The sequence below is a fragment of the Pyrus communis genome, chromosome 3 (genome assembly GCF_963583255.1).
Source record: "Pyrus communis chromosome 3, drPyrComm1.1, whole genome shotgun sequence".
In the NCBI taxonomy this organism is placed as follows: Eukaryota; Viridiplantae; Streptophyta; class Magnoliopsida; order Rosales; family Rosaceae; genus Pyrus; species Pyrus communis.
In genome coordinates this window covers 11,294,938-11,313,201 of record NC_084805.1, presented here as the reverse complement: position 1 = coordinate 11,313,201, position 18,264 = coordinate 11,294,938, and the positions used below count along the sequence as shown (strand labels likewise).

General features: G+C 39.3%; 1 protein-coding gene across 1 annotated transcript; it reads left to right on the top strand.

Annotated features, from left to right (window-relative positions):
* Positions 1-13,010: 13,010 nt before the first annotated feature.
* LOC137729899 (cinnamyl alcohol dehydrogenase 1) lies at positions 13,011-15,000 on the top strand. Its single transcript, XM_068468950.1, has 5 exons — positions 13,011-13,134; positions 13,329-13,442; positions 13,556-13,783; positions 14,062-14,501; positions 14,700-15,000. Exons 1-5 carry the CDS (start codon positions 13,046-13,048, stop codon positions 14,897-14,899), a joined length of 1,071 nt encoding a protein of 356 aa, XP_068325051.1. The 5' UTR covers positions 13,011-13,045; the 3' UTR covers positions 14,900-15,000.
* The last annotated feature ends 3,264 nt before the right edge of the window (positions 15,001-18,264 follow it).

Here is an 18,264-nt window from a genome sequence, read left to right as displayed (position 1 = left end):
TCAATGGGGTTAAACTTAAACACGAAATGAGTGAAGGGCACACGGCTATTTGGTTTTTATGGTGGTCACTACACAACTTTCATCTTGAATATGTGTTATGCAATTCAATAACATGCTTTGAATGAAATGGGCATGAGTTCTAGCATTTGGAACTAAGTGATGAAACGCCTTCTAAGTAGTAACCAAGCAAAGAATAATGAGATCATGCAACGACTTTAGAAAACAATAATGCACAGATTTTAACTCTCCAAATAACGTTTAGGCACAAGTCTCACAGGGATGTAGCGTTAGTTTGAGTTCATTCCTTCAAGCATGTTACAAAAACTTATTTTATCCTTTGTGATTACATGTGAATTCGTAAACTATAACTACAAACAAGCATAAACCAAAGAGTATATCAAACGTCCATCCATGTTTGTAACTTTCTTTAACCATCATGCAATTAAAAACCAAATCCTCATCATTGTGTTGGAAGGTACCCTACGACACAAACAAACACACAAAAACAACTCTTTTTGGGTTTTTTGAAAACAATTTTTCAAATTTTTAGGGGATTTTTAAGTTGACATGTGTGGAGAAGAACCCTCTAGCTAGCATTCCATCCATATTTTCATCACATTCATCTTTACTATCTGTTTTAAATTAGAATATGTGCATTTTAGTTAATTTCGTCAAAAACTCAATCCCCCTTTACATTAGTGTCTAATTTAGTTAGAAAGTGTCTTCGTTTGTGTTTCTAAGTGTTTTGATTCAATTTATTTCCCAAATTCGTCCAAAGTAGTCAAAGTGCTTAAAACTGCCCAGAAAGTGTTTTTAAGGCAGTTTTGAGTGTTTTGGGGCTGTTTTGAGTCTTTTGATTTGTTTTAGTGTTTTATTGTTTAGTTTTGCATTCTTTGAGTCTAGTTTAGTGTTTTAACCTTTGTTTTACGTTTTTGAGTCAGTTTCCAAGTGATTTTGCAATCCCTTCTAATCCCCGGTTAAGAACGATCCCTACTTATTCATATACTACAATTGTCAAAAGAGGGTTTTAATTTGTGTGCTTATTTAGTTCGCATCAAACACTCATTATATGTTTGCATGCAAGCTTACCCTCCATTATCTTCTATTCATAAGCTTGGTAGATGGGTTGTTGTGCCTATCTTATCTTATTGTTTGGACTCAAATTTTACATTAGGCGTATTCAAGGCGCAATTCTTTTATTTTTATTTTTTCCAACTAAAAGCACAGATAGATATTTACTATGAAAGGAACGAACAGTGCGCGTGTCCAAAGATTTCATAATAGGTACTTTACACATGCAGTTGTGGACCGAACAACCCTCTTTCACACTGAATAAAGTTAACTCGGTCGGTTTGTACATAAGAAAATTACTTGCTGATGGCATTTTGGTAGTTTTGGGAGGATAAAAATTCTAGTTGCAATGTAAATTCTTATCTTCCACCAGCATTTAGATCAACGATTGGGAATATAAAGGATTAATTTGAGAGGTAAGCTTAAACCGGAAGAAAGGCCTATTTTCTAAAAGGCAGAAGATAAAGACACTTGACTCACAATTCAAAAAGATTAAAGATCTGCAGCCTACCTTTTCCAAATTCCTTTTTGTAATTCGACACCTTTGCAATTGCATTTATATTTAAAGCTCTGCTACATTGCCTATACTATCAATTTTTGTATTAAAACTTCATTTCAAAGCACTTCAGTTACTAGCAAGAACTTGCCCGACTATCAATAAGACTTGTCCGAATAAGTTTAAAGTTTACACGATTGCTTATATTTCTCATTTCTTTCAGGTTATTACTTTGTTGTTGAATATTTGATAAGTGTTAACGTCATTCCTTTATGTCTTTTCGTTTTTTTTAAGTTTGGCATACATTCTGTGGTTGTGTTTATATGAGATTTGCAAATTGAGTTGAACCAAAATCCAATCAATTTGTGGTCATCACTTGGCATACACAAAGAAATACTTGGTGTCCTTTACTTAACAAGGCATACAAAAGAACTTAACATAGATTTTAACTCTTCTACGGCACAGTCTCATAATTAAGCTCAATTTACTTGGTGTCCAATATCAAATAGCTCATTTAAAAGAGTCTGATGCCTACTTAAGGCTTCCAAAGGCATTTTTAAACTAACAAAGAGTACCAATGCTCACAAGGAAAATTGTGGTGCTAACATTTATTGCCCGTTGCACTTACGGTCAATTTGGGATTGTTGTGTTTTTTAGCTGTGCTTGAAGAATAATCATCTATAAAATAATGTAATTGGGCGTTTGATAAACTGTATTTTTAAAAGTGTTTGAGGAGGAAAAACGGTGTAAAAGCGTTTAGCAAATTTCAACGTAAAAGTGATACAATTGTATGTAATGACAAATATAGACATAGGGTGGTGGCAATGACAACAGTGTCGAGGGTAGTAGCGGTGATGACAATAACAATGGTGTGGGTATGGTGGTGGTGCCAATAATAGGGTGTGCTTATTGGGGTGTAAAGGTAGCAGTGATGGCAGGGGTAGTGGTGACGATTGCGCATTGTTGGCGGTGGCAATTGTGTCATGTCGATGGTTGCAGTCGTATGTGGTAGCGACAACAATGGTGGCGGTGGCAATGACAGTAGCAATGGCGATGGTGATGGTGATGGAAGCAACAATTGTAAGGGTATGATGGTGGTGCCAATAGTGGAGTGTGGTGGTTGGGGTGCAGAGGTTATAATGATGGTAGAGGCAATGGCAGCAGCATTGATGGTTGTGGTGGTAGTGATGGCGGCAATAGTGATTGCAATTATGACGACAATAACAACGACGATGGTGGTGGTAATGGTAGTTGTGATTGTAGTGCTAGTGGTGGCGGCTGTGATTGTGGTTTTGGTGGTGGTAGTGTGGTGGCAACAATTGTGATGTAATGGCAGTGGTGATATAAGGTTAGTCATTATAGTGGTATGTGGTTACTTTCTTCTCTATGGGTAAAATGTACATACAAGGATAAATAATGTTGTTTTTAAAAATTAATGAGAGTATAACATGAATTAAAAATATTTATTAAAAGCTTAACTCTGCTTTTTATAAAAGCAACTTACAGACTATTTTCAAAAGTTGTTGTTTGGAGGCTATTGTTTTAAAAATAAGCATACTATTTTATTTTTACCAAACACTATTTATTACTTAACTTCAAAGTGAAGCAGTTTTTGGTGTTCACAACGTCATTTGCAATTTTGCAAATATGGCAAGTTTTATAAATCTAGGAAAATTGGATTATTCTTCTAAATTGACAAGTGATTGGTTGCGCATGGCCTCAGATTGAAACCCTATTCTTCACGAATTGTCAAAATCAAGTGGGAAATTAAACTGAAAGAATCTTGGAAGCAAAACCAATAGACAGAAGACATGATGTACTTTCCTGTAACTTAAAATTAAAAGATGGTGGCACTAATTATCGCAAAGCCTATCTGATTGATTGAACTTTTTGTACAATCATATATTCTGCTCTACAAAGACGAATATTTAGTTTAATAGTAATTAATTAGGTGTCAAACTCACTTGTTAGGTGACTTGAATCCGAATTATGCCACTTATAATATAGAAAAGTATCATTAATTTACAATATCATGTTTGCACGATATAACATTCAGGAGGCTTGGCATCACTAAAATATGAACTCAGTCTTCTTCTCTAAGGAGGAAGCTATAAGTAATGCAATTATGAATGTCATGGAGAGTTCAATCTTGGCTTAGAATGAATGTTGGTGGCATTGCTTAATACATGCAGAAGAGAATGCTTTGAATGTGTTAATTGTATTCTTCTCATTCTGAGGTATATATAATCATGTACAATCCTACTACAATAAGGAAAGAATAATTACAATCAATTCACAACCTAAACTAGGAAACCCAATATTATAGGAATCCCAGAATTAACTAGAAATATCACACAAGTCAACATTCCCAATCAAATTGGTGCATGTATGTCACACATACCCAACTTCTCCAAGATGCTTGAGAACTTATCACTCGAACCAGCCTTTGTGAGTATATCAACCACTTGATCCTCGGTCCTAATCGGGGGCAATTCAATTTTTTTTCTCCAATTTCTCTTTAATGAAGAATTTCCACATGCTTTGTCCTATCATGTTGTATCGGATTATAAGCGATATCCCTAGCATCTTTGTTGTCACAAAATAACTTCATCAACAAACTATGGTTGACCCTCAAATCTCGTAATAGAAACTTAAGCCATAAGAGTTAACAAATGCCAAGGGCCATACCTATATATTCCGCTTATGCACTTGAACGAGCTTCTACATTCTGCTTTTTACTTCTCCATGTTACTAGATTACCACCAACAAAAGTGAAATATCCTGACGTTGAGCGTCAATCATCTACCGAACCCACCCAATCGGCATCGGTATACCCTTCGATTCTGAAATGCTCATTTTTCTTAAACAGAATTCCTTTACCTGGACTTCCCTTCAAGTAACACACTATGATCATCACCGTACTCATATGTTGTTCTCCCAGATTATGCATACACTAACTGACTACACTCTAGGCATGAGCAAAATGAGGTCTTGTGTGTGCCAAATACATCAATCTCCCAACTAACCTTTGATATCTTCCTTTGTCTACCGGCACTTGATTCTTGTCGAGGCTTAAATTCGTTCCTTTAGCCAACGGAGTTACTACAGGTTTACAGGCTGACATCCTGGTCTCCTTTAACAAATCAATGATATACTTTCTTTGGGACAAGAATATCCCAGACTTACCTCTTGATACCTCAATCCCAAGAAAGTATTTCAGAGATCCAAGATCTTCCCTTTCGAACTTCGTAGACAAATACTTCTTTAGAGCCGATTGTTCCACTGTGTCATTCCCGATAATCACTATGTCATCCACATATACAATGAGTGTTGTAATCTTTTTATTCTTTCGTTTCAAGAACAAGGTGTGATCCCAATTGCTCTGGCTATACTTGAAGGCCTTCATTGATTTAGTGAACCTGCCGAACCATCCCCTTGGTGATTGCTTTAATCCATATAATGACTTCTTTAGCTTACATACCTTACTCTTGCTTAAGTCTATTCTAGCACATCCCAGTGGAAGCTCCATATAAATTTCTTCAGTTAAATCTCCATGTAGGAATGCATTTTTGACATCGAACTGTTGAAGTGGCCAGTCTAGGTTCGCTACCATGGACAAAAGAACTCGGACAGTATTGATCTTGGCTACTGACACAAAGGTGTATGTGTAATATATGCCATACTTCTTAGTGTAACCCTTTGTTACTAGTCTTGCTTTAAATCGATCAACCATTCCATCTGCTTTGTATTTCATTGTATAAACCCATTTACATCCCATAGGTTTCTTGCCCATTGGCAAGTCCGATAGTTCCCAGGTAGCATTCTTCTTCAGCAACCTTAGTTCCTCATTTATTACTTCTTTCCATCTAGGATCAGCTAAGGTTTCCTGCACACTGTTAGGAATATATATAGTAGACAATTGATTCACAAACGACTTATTTGATTCAAACAGGGGACATGTGGACACATAGTTGTTTAATGGGTACCTCACTCTTGAGTTATGGGTTAGTTCGCTCACTGAATACTTAGTTTTACAATTAGGGTTTGCCTCATAAGTGGGTTTAGGAATACCTTGATTAATTATTTCCGTAAGACTATGGAGCAGTGGTCTATCTGACATACAAGACGATCGGTTATGAGAATCACTGAGAGACGAATCAGCATGTATTGTTTCTTCTACAACCCGTGTTCCACCTGCAAATGGGCCGAGAGGGCCATGTCTCATACTATCTTGGACTCTGCTTTGAACTTGGCTGTCATGCAGTTAACACAAGTTCGGTGGTAGGCTACTACGCTGTGGCTTACTGCTCGGTGGCTGGCTGATGCACTATAGCTTGCTGTAAGGTGGCAGGCTGCTGTGGAGTGGTATGTCGTTCAGTGGTGGGTGGATGCACAATAACTTGCTACTCGATTCCATAGTCAAACATACAAACTTCATCGCCTTGAAACTCCCCCTGAAGTGAGGACCCAGAGGAACCAAAATACATCTCTGTTTCATGAAAAATGACATCGGTAGTAACAAACATTTTCTAGCGGGAGGGTAATAGCACTGGTAGCCCTTCTGAGTGGTAGCATACCCCATAAACACACATCGAAGAGCTCGAGGTTCAAGTTTGTTTTGCCGTTGTAAATGATGCATGTGGATAAAAGCCACGCAACCGAGAACTCAAGGGGAAAGGTTAGGGACTGGCAAGCAGTTGAGTAGAGACATAAGTGTCTAAAATGGTGTCTGAAACTCAAGGGTACGAGAGGGAAGCCAATTAATAAGGTAAGAAGCAGATGTAAGGGCCTCACCCCAATAATACAAGGGGAGACGTGCCTCAATAAGAAAAGCATGAACCATTTCTAACAAGTGTCGATTCTTCCATTCAGCCACCCTATTCTGCTGAGGAGTATACAGACATGTGGTCTGATGAACAATACCATGAGCATCAAAGAAAGAACGGAGTTCAGTATTAACATACTCGTCTCCATTATCACTTCAAACCACCTAAATGTTTATATTGTATTATATCGAAACCATTTTGTAAAATTTTTGAAAGCCATACTCACATCGCTTTTTAGTTTAGCAAAGTAACCCAAGTCATTCTCGTACAATCATCAATAAATGTGACAAACCAATAAGTTCTACCAAGAGAGGCAATTTTGGAAAGGCCCTAAACATCCGAGTGCACAATCATAAAAGGAACGAAACTCTTATATAAACTTAGAGGAAAATAAGTTTGATGGCCCTTAGCCATTTCACACACATCATACTTAAACTAAGAAACATCGTTTTTCACAAACAAACTAGGAAATAACTTAAGCAAATAACCAAACGAAGCATGGTCAAGACGACGGTGCCACATCCACACATCGCACCCTTTATTATTCTCGGCTGGAGTCCCATTCACTGACAGTGCTCAAGTAAGCAATCCCGAGCTACTGGAGTTTAACTCGAGGTATTACAGCTGCCCTCATCTAATACCATAACCAATCGTCTTCCACGTCCAGATGTCCTTAAATAAACAAAAATAAGGCCAAAACACCACCAAACAATGTAAGGCAAGGGTTATTTGGGCAACTGATAATAAATTATAATTCGATGAGGGAACCACAAGAACAGTATCAAGTTTCATGGTATCAAAAAGAGAAACCGTACCTTTCCCAAGAATTGGGGCGGCATCACCATTAGCCATATTAACCTCTATGTGAGTAAAGTTTTTTAGTGAGGAAACCTGTCTAGAATCACAAGTCATATGTTCAGTAGCTCCAGAATCAATTATCCATGTATTATTCATAACAGAAGTAGAGACATTAAGTGTCTTACCATCGGTACCTGTCGTGACAATCAGAGCTGATGCTTTGCTTGCTACATCCTCTTAATCATCCTTGGTTTCTGCAATAGAAGCTCGAGGTTTGTTGAAGCGAGGGTCACGTGTATTATCCCAATTCTCGGGATACTTAATTAGCTTGAAGCACCGGCTTTTGGAATGTCCCGTCATACCACAATGGGGACATTTACCCTGAGGACGATCATGACTGGGTTAGCCGGTTCTTGACTATCCACTTTTATTCTCGGATCCACCTTAGTTGGTACGGTTGGAGGGGTCGCTGGCCTTGGCTGCCATTGCAGCTGGCTTTGATCTTTGGCCCTCCATCTTCATAGCTTCCTTGCGATCTGCTTCACGACGAACATACGTATAAACAACCTGAAGTCCAAATGGTGGGTATTTACGCAGTATTTCTCCACAAACCTAATCAAACCCATCATCAAGCCCACCAAGAAACAAATACAACCTTTGTCACTCGGTTGTCTTCTGGAAAATCAAAACATCTTTTTCACATGCCATGGCCACTTTGTTAAAGTGGTCTAATTCCTGGAAAATCTCTATTAATTCTCCAAAGTAACAAGCCAAATGCCACCCATTTTGTCTAAGACGTGAAGCTTTCTAATCTAATGAATAAATTCTAGCCTCATCATTCTCATCAAAATAAGCAGTCTTAAAAGCATCCCAAATCTGTTTAGAAGTTGCCAATCGAATATAACCTTTCATGATCTCCGGCTTCATTGCCGACAAGAGCCAACTCTTAATTCTCTGATCTTCAGATAACCAATCATCATATTTGGGATCATCCTTTCCAAATGCCTTAATGGACCCACAAAGATATCTCATCTTCTTTATTCCAGTAATATGAATTTGAATAAGAGGAGCCCATAAATCATAGTTCTTGTCATCCAAAAACATCCCAATGTTGAAGCTTGAGTTATCCAGCTGAATCATGATCGGAGCAGCACCAGAAACTATTTGGTTGTTCTCGACAAACATCCTTCATGAAGAACACGAAACCTATGCAGCGGAAAAGGTACTTGGGGCAGCAACAACGCATGTTGCTCACCGGAATTCGGGGCAAAAGATTGAGACACAGCAACAACTTCACGTGGCTCGCTGTTCGTCAGAGGCACCACGATTGTGACATCTCACATAACCGAGGGGAGTGATCCTTATATGTATATTCCCATCCCTACCTAGCACGAGGCCTTTTGGGAGCTCAGTGGCTTCGAGTTCCATGAGAACTCCGAAGTTAAGCGAGTAGCGCACGAGAGCACTCCTAGGATGGGTGACCCATTGGGAAGTTCTCGTGAGTTCCCAAAAACAAAACCGTAAGGGCGTGGTTGGGGCCCAAAGCGGACAATATCGTGCTACGGTGGTGAAGCGGGCCTAGGAAGTGGTCCTCCCCGGGTCGGGATGTGACAATTTGGTATCAAAGCCTAACCCTGGCCGCATGTGTGCCGACAAGGAAGTCGGGCCCCTAAAGGGGGTGGATTGTGACATCCCACATTGCCCAGGGGAGTGATCCTTATATGTATATTCGTATCTCTACTTAGCACGAGGCCTTTTGGGAGCTCACTGGCTTCGGGTTTCATGGGAACTCCGAAGTTAAGCGAGAAGGGGGCTAGAGCAATCCCATGATGGGTAACCCACTGGGAAGTTGCTCATGAGTTCCCAAAAACAAAACCATGAGGGAATGGTAAGCCCAAAGCGAACAATATCGTGTTACGATGGTGGAGCGGGCCCGAGATGTGGTGGGGGCGGCGCCGGGATGTACATATATATATATATATATAAATCATGCTCAGAAAAATGCCATGCCAAATGCCTCGAAATAAAATGCAAGTACTCAGGTAATGCCAAACAATGCCATGTAATTTGTCAGCCGGAATCACCTAACGTGACCTGTACGACTGAATCTAGAGCTCAAATCTCCAACTCACTAATCTACACCTGCACACGAGTCGAAACCACCTAAAGTGGTCTATACGACAAGACCGGGTGTAAAATAAGTACGCTCAAGTGCTACGATCACGTGAAGACTGGGCGAATAATCGCGGGTCACCTATTAGTCAGAACCACCTAAAGTGGTATGTACGACAGGATTGTGCACCTAACTTGGATCCAAGATGAGCGTATGGCGCGGGAGGTGAACATCACGTGAAGGACTGTGCCCAACTCTGGGCGGGAGCACTAACACTGGGGGTGCAGGTTATGAGCTCTCTATGCATCTCGAATCACTACTAAACATAAACATAAACCATAACTTACCTGGCACTTACCTGTACGTCCGCATCACCAAACATATATATCTATGCAACAAATAATGCATAATCAAACGACAAACACAAGTATATAGATATATACGGAAAACCAAAAGCCCACTCACACTTTCTGTTTTGCGCCCTTCCAGGTTCTAGTTTTTCTAGCGCTTTTGGTGGCTCCCCCAAGGATTTCCCGGCTTTTCTGACAGATTATCACCAATGTCGGACCACCTTTGGGTGTGTTTATTTAGTGTTGTTTCTCCCGGACTGCACTAGGTCTTCCGTGCTCTGAACTTTGTATTTCACACTTATGCTGTGTATAGCTGGATTTTTATTTATTCGTACTTTATTATTATTTCTTAGCTTCCACACTATGCACATGGTTCCGTCACTTCCACGTGACGGCCAGCATGCCCTGATCTCAGTCGGGGTGTGTCAGTTTGATTGTGACATCCCACGTCGCCCAGGGAAGTGATCCTTATATGTATATTCCCATCCTTACCTAGCACGAGGCCTTTTGGGAGCTCAGTGGCTTCGGGTTCCATGGGAACTCCGAAGTTAAGCGAGTAGCGCACGAGAGCACTCCCAAGATGGGTGACCCATTGGGAAGTTCTCGTGTGAGTTCCCAAAAACAAAACCGTGAGGGTGTGCTGGGGGCTCAAAGCGGACAATATCGTGCTACGGTGGAGTCGGGCCCGGGAAATGGTCCCGCCCGGGTCGGGATGTGACAATTTGGTATCAGAGCCTAACCCTGGTCGCGAGTGTGCCGACGAGAACGTCGGGTCCCTAAGGGGGGTGGATTGTGACATCCCACATCGCCCAGGGGAGTGATCCTTATATGTATATTCTCATCCCTACCTAGCACGAGGCCTTTTGGGAGCTCAGTGGCTTCGGGTTCCATGGGAACTCCGAAGTTAAGCGCGTAACGTATGAGAGCACTCCTAGGATGAGTGACCCATTGGGAAGTTCTCGTGTGAGTTCCCAAAAACAAAACCGTGAGGGTGTGCTGGGGGGCCTAAAATGGACAATATCGTGCTACGGTGGAGTCGGGTCTGGGAAGTGGTCCAGCCCGGGTCGGGATGTGACAACGGTGGTGCTAGGTACGGCACGGCAACAAACCCTATTAGGGTTCAAAACTTTCTTTCCTTTTTTTACGACTTGGCTCTGGTGCCAAGAAGAGAATGCTTTGAATGTGTTAAGTGTATTCTTCTCATTCTGAGGTATATATGATCATGTACAATCCTACTACAATAAGGAAAGAATAATTACAATCAATTTACAACCTAAACTAGGAATCCCAGAATTAACGAGAAATATCACACAAGTCAATACATGCAAGTCGGACGGGGCAGTCATTCCATCAAATAACTTTCTATTTTTTTCCGAATAAGCATAAGCATTGACCGAGAAAAACTCATTATAGGTTATATCAAACAAGCTCAATGAAAACTGGAGATAGTCAAAACCCATCAAGTAGCAAGATAAAACAACCAAAAAAAAAAAAAAAAAAAAAACCTAGTCTATATCCCACAAAGGCAAAACACATATGCCAGTACCACCACATTAGCAACCACAAAGGTAGCGTCCCAAGAAAACCAACTCCATGTTGAATTCGGCGAATGTATGGTAGCTAAAAAAATATCAACCCATAACACAAAACCATCTCCAACCAAATTTCGCCAATAAAACCACCACACTAAGGAGAGTCACCAGTTCTGAACCACTAACAAAGTGCTATAGAGTTAATATCAACTAACAAAATTGTAAGATATTTCACCCTTTTTTCAGTGGTCCAATAATGTAGCTCAATCAAAACTAAAAAGTTCAGCTCCCCTAATAAAAAGGTGTACGATACTCTGAATTTTATAATATTTCAATTTATTTTAATTATTTTTTTGTTTCTAACTAATCATTTTACCGTAAAAAACCCTATAGCATCTGATACTCTTTAGTCTTTAGAGTTTCATAAAAAGTCATCTCGTCTAGTTCACCAACTCCGCCATAATTGGTTCTGGATTGTGACGTACAAATGACGCAACAAATGATTACAAAATATTCTTTCACCAAAAATATAGGTCACAAGCATTTCAACACCGTCCAAATTTAGGAGGGTGTCAATGATCGAGAAATTTTTCTGGGTACCAAGTACACCAATTGAGTTGGTGTTAGCCAAACACCTAATTACCTAGTTTTTTAATTAAGAAAATGTCAACTAGTATACTTTTTTGTCAATCAGAACTCCTAATTTACCCTTAAGTGAAACAAAAATTGAAAAATAATCGCCCTCTCTCACAGCATAACCCACCCTGCGCCGCCAAGAACTCACCCAACCACCGCGCACCTCCATCGAAGCAAATATTTTCATCGGAGAAAACCCATCAAATTCTCTCACTTCCTACTTTTTCCTTTCTCCTCTTCCATTCTTAGCTTTACATGGTACCCAGATTGACAACAACTCCGACCTTTAGATCTAAGTCACCGATCTCCGATCGAAGTGTAAGGGTGTCGTTGGCAATTTCTAAGATCCTTCTCCGGCGTAAGGGAGGATTAGAATTAAAAATAGGAAGAGGAAGGGAAAAAGAGAGACAGGTGAGGGAGAGATGGGTGGGGTGGGGTGGAGGTTGAAGAGCCAGAATGAGAATCTGGGTTCTTTGTTTTATTTAACTTTTTCTGTTTTTTTTATTATTATTTTCTGAAAAGTTGAGTATTAGGGACTAAATAGTAAGATGCAACTCAAGTGCCAACATATGCAATATAAAAAGAAGAAACTCAGGTGTCATGTGCCTATTCGTAAGGAGCACCAGCTATCTCGTGTATCCGGTACCTCGAAAAATTTCTCCCCCCTCCAACTCCATGATACATGAATGCAATCGTGGGACCCACTAGCTCTATTGCTAGTGAGTCTTCCTTTTCCACCTCAGGGTGGGAGGTTCATCGAATGAGATGATATTCTCCAGATTCTCTTTGAAAAGATCTTAGGATCAATTCATGGTAGTCGTTTATCGTACATCATACGTTCAACTTTCGTTAGGTACTATTTGAATTCAATTTTAAATAAAAAATTCAAAGTAATTTCTGACCATAGGATAACTAATAAACGAATAGGATGAATTGATTTTTAGAACCCTGACGAAGAGGATAGGATCCTATACCAGGTTCACCTACTACATACCGGTGATGTGTCAAGCTTCTGAGTTGGCCTTTGTTTTTCCTTGTGTATAAATATATGCTTTATTTGCGTTTCTGATTTCCCAAAGCCAAAACCCACTTACCCAATACTCTCACCAACTCATCCTCTCCCTTCCTCCCACACCACCCACCCCCCCCCCCCCCCCCCCCCTTCTTCTTCTTTTCTCCTCCCTCCCTCTCTCCGTCTCCCCAAAACACATTCAGAAGGAAAAATGGGCAGCCTTGAAGTAGAGAGAAAGACTACAGGATGGGCTGCAAGAGATTCATCTGGAATACTCTCACCCTACACCTACAATATTAGGTAAACCAAAACATTATATCTCAAATCCGCTAAATTTATTCACCAAATAACGCATCTCAATACGCACGTATTAACACGAAAAAACATTGTTCATTTGATAAATAAATTTGCCGAGTGGATCAGTGTTTATATTATATGTAGTTATCCTTTTGTCTACTGATTTTTAATCCTAACACAAAAAATAAAAATTGCAGGAACACAGGGCCAGAGGACGTTTACGTCAAGGTTCTATGCTGTGGAGTTTGCCACTCGGATCTTCACCAGATCAAAAATGACCTTGGCATGTCAAACTATCCCATGGTTCCCGGGTACGATTAATATATAAGATTTTCCATACCTAATCCCACGAATTATTTTCTTAATGTCATTTCCTTATATATGTTTGTAATAATTGTTTACAAAATCTTCGAATATTAACCAGGCATGAGGTGGTTGGTGAGGTGGTGGAGGTGGGATCAGATGTGACAAAGTTCAGAGCAGGAGACGTGGTTGGAGTTGGCCTCCTTGTTGGTTGCTGCAGAAACTGCAGCCCATGCAAAACGGACAACGAGCAGTACTGCAACAAGAAAATCTGGTCTTACAACGACACTTACACCGACGGCAAAACCACCCAAGGCGGCTTTGCCGGTGCCCTGGTCGCTGATCAAAAGTAATGATCACCAAACCCTAAATAACTTTTCTCACATAGAATTCACGAGCACAAAAATTTGTACATTTTCTGGCCAACTCTTAATAATTGCAAGTTTCGGATCATTTGCGAATGCTTTTTTATTCAATAACTTTGATTCATGAGATTTGAATTCAGAACTTACATCTGACAAACTGAAGACTAGCTATCACCATATATATACTGATTTGTTGATTTTAGATTACCTAGTAATTAAACCAGTCCTGTTTTTTACTGATTTGTTGATTTGTTTGGTTAAGGTTTGTGGTGAAGATACCGGAGGGAATGGTGCCGGAACAGGCGGCGCCGCTGCTGTGCGCCGGGGTGACAGTATACAGCCCGCTGAGGCACTTCGGCCTGAATGTGAGTGGGTTAACAGGAGGAATATTAGGGCTTGGAGGTGTGGGACACATGGGGGTGAAGATAGCCAAGGCCATGGGACACCATGTGACTGTGATAAGCTCATCAGATAAGAAAAGAGAGGAGGCTTTGGAACATGTCGGGGCTGATGCTTTCTTGGTCAGCTCAGATGCCACAAAAATGCAGGAGGCTGCGGATTCATTGGATTACATCATTGACACAGTGCCTGTTGGTCACCCACTTGAGCCTTACCTCTCTTTGTTGAAGCTTGATGGGAAATTGATCTTGATGGGTGTTATTAACACCCCATTACAATTTGTCTCCCCAATGGTCATGCTTGGTAAGCCCACTCCACTCACTTCCATCACTATCTAATCTCTCCTTGTGAAGTGGGGAGTGATTTCTGCGTTCTCCTTTTCATCTCTTGTTCGTTGATTCTCCTTTAAGTTGTTCATTTTACTGGATTAGTTAGAAATTATGGCTTCAAAAACTTGGATTGTTGTTTCTGATCATATTGGGTACGTAATTTTGTATGTAGGGAGGAAGAAAATCACCGGGAGCTTTGTGGGAAGCATGAAGGAAACTGAGGAGATGCTTGAATTTTGCAAAGAGAAAGGATTAACATCAATGACTGAAGTGGTTAAGATGGATTACGTCAACACAGCGTTTGAGAGGTTGGAGAAGAACGATGTTAGGTACAGGTTCGTCGTCGATGTGGCCGGCAGCAATCTTATTTAATAAAGAAGAAAGGAGAAAAAAACACAGAATCATGACTTTGTGAGAGTTAGCTGTTTTGTATTATAACAAATAATGAAATACGATATAGTATTTTCATATTATTGGATGTTTGTTTCGTCTTTAAGTTTACTTTTAATCGAGATGTTTTAGTGCATTGTGATTGAGGTGATGGGGCTTATTTTATTTGGTGTGGATGATGACTGTGAAAGGTACCAAACCTAGGCGAGAGAGATGTTATATCTACACACATACACACACACATACACACATACACACACATATATACCAAAACACATGTGGTTGGTCAACTGTTTTGGCTAATCATGATTTCACTAATATGGATGGCCTTGTGAGAATGTGTGTCACCAAATTGAAAAATGATAACGTTTGTAGTTTGTTTACTAATTCGTAATTAGAATGAGAGTTATTGAATTAAGGAGGAATTGAAATGGGGTGAAATCAAAACCAGATTCTCATTGAAACTGTTTACTAACATTTTGAGGAATCAGAGTAGAAATAGTACTAAACCATATAAATATGAATAAAAGTCAATGTGATTAATTACTAAAATGCCCTATTCTAGTAATTAATCTATTTTATAAGTGGTGACATAAATTCTAACACTGTAAATCCTTGGTTGATTTAGTTTACACTTTATTTCTCTTTCCTCATCATTTACTATTAGGGGGTGTAATCAATTTGGATTTCATAGGATTTTACTAAAAAAAAGTTTAAGTGACAGATTTCGATGGATTTTAATACTCTTCAATTTTATATGGATTTTGACAAATTTATATGAATTTCTATTGTAGATTTCAATGGATTTGTGTGGATTTTTTTTATGAATTTCTAAGCATCACCAAACCAATACCAACATGACCAAATCAACATAGAATGAATTTCTTTGAGATATTTAATCGAACCAAATATACAGATACTTCGCGAAATAAATGAAATCTTTTGTCCTGCTTTACAAATGTTTTGATCTAAGAATATTTGGATGTTTAATTATTTTCATGTCTGCTATATATTTGAACATGTATCAAACAAATTCTACTCCATATTCTCTGTCCCAGCTTGTTGCGTTGTGAACTTGGCAAGTAGGGAAGGCAATTAAGCATCACTCAAAAATCTTCAAGTCAAGTGATTTCAGTTCTACATAAATTTTGGCAGGGAATCAAAATAGTTTTTGTGTAAAAAGATGAAAATTACAAAAGAGAGAGAATCGGGAATTATAAAAAATAAAAAAATAAAAAAAATTGGGAATGTCATTGAGGACAAGATTATCTGTCTCACGAGCAATAAGAATATTCATATGAGGTAGGATACTGATGGTCAAACAAGAGTTGTTAGACCTGCTCTCCGTTTTAAAAATCGTAAGAATGCTTATGGTCAAATTGAAGACCCGGCCCTAAACTCTTTGAGGTAAGGACCTTGAAAAGCCCTGAATGTGTACATGGCCAATAAGACAACATTCAAGTGCCTCTTCTTATCTAATTCCATGTCATCATGTTGTTCTTCTGGATTCAGGATTTCCTTCTCCTTCCCTTTATCTTCCATCTTATTCTCATCCTCTACTTCCGGCTTTGCTTCGTATGGATTAACAACCCATTATCTTACGTGGAATCAAGTCGTAACAATCGGACATCCTCCTTGATATACATGGATGACGAGAGTTTTGTGAGATTTTGTAGCAACCAACCCGCTAGGAAGAGAAGCAAGCTAGTGAGGAAGGAAGGGAGTGATAAAATGTGAACATGAGCTGGATTTGAAATCCTATGAGTTGAGGTGGGATTCTTTTTTCTCTTGGCTATATGTATTTATACTCATAAATCCAATAAAATCAACAACTTAATGCAATACTGCCAAATCCTTGATTTTTTTTAAGTACACCTTGATTTATAATCACTCTAAAAATATCCGTTAAAATCTCAATTGACTACCCATGGATTTGATGTACTTTTTAAAATCCTCTTAAATCCTAATTTGACTACAATATGATTCCTCTTTTAAAAACCTAACTAACTATACTCTGATTTTAAATTCTATTAAAATCCTATCAAATTCTATTAAATCCTAATTTGACTAAACCCCACAAGCAAAGGGAAATACACATCCCTGAAGTTCCTCAATTCTCTTTCTCTCTACTTTACCTCACCACTCAAAGAAAATAGGCCACAACATGTCAGCACGCTCTTGTCGCTACGTTAAGAAACTTAAGGTTTTTCTACTACAAACCGGTTCACAAGATTCATCATCGCAATCCATGTTTTTCTAAACACGGTCTTAATTGTCGATAGTTTTTCAGCTTGATTGCATGAAACATTCATCGTTGATCATGAACCCTCATTTTCGATTGCCGAATTATATATTCTACCCAAATTATTGTTCGCAATTATATTATATTACTGCTACTATAATTCTGGTGAATTGATTCTGTGTGAATAAGCTAAAAAAAAAAAAAATAGGAAGAAAAAACCCTAAAAAAAATCCTCTTGTTTTTTTCAGAAACTATACTGGTTGGGATCATGGTGGTTTGGAGTGGCGATTTGGTCAGAATTGATAGTGGTGGTGCGGGTGGTTGGCTCTCATTGGAAAGTGAGAGGTAGAGAGGTGCAAAGGTGAGAAAGGGGTGTTGGAGAGGAAATGAGGATGAAGAGAGCGTGAGGTTGACATCCCATCTTGAATTTAATATTATTTTATTCTCTAACTTTGAGAAATTACCATTTTGCCTCTTATTGGGAAACGTGCATAAATTATCCGATTTAGAACACATGCACCTAGAAATATGTGCAACGAAAATGCCCTTGACAGGTGGAAATCCTTCGTGGACATTCTAGTCCTTATCACTCCTTGTTCCTTTGCACATATTTCTAGGTGGCACGTTTCCTTACAAACACATGAGCACGAACGAGGCATAAATCTGACGATTTATGCACGTTTTCCAATGAGGGGCCAAATGGTAATTTACACTCTTGGGAATTTTTTACTTATTTATCGAGACAGAAGTGAGTTATTGGTATTGTGGGTTAAGGACTGTAATATCGATGATTTATTTGTTGGGTTCGTTACGCAAGTAGGCTAGTCTACGTTAGTATTTTAATAATTAGGCCTCATGCCTAATTAATTATTATTTGGGCATGACCCAATGACACACACACATATATTACCGTAGTACTTGGCGATACGAACGCGTGGGTGCAAGCAGAACCAAAAATAGAGTTACAATGAAGATTTAACGAAATACGGAACATTTAGGGTAATTTGGTAATTTTACGTTGCGCAGGAGATATTTTGGGTTTTCTTTTTGTGGCTTTGTTTTGTGAGCCAGTGGGGCCCACACCCCACTCTTTCCCTCTCTCTCA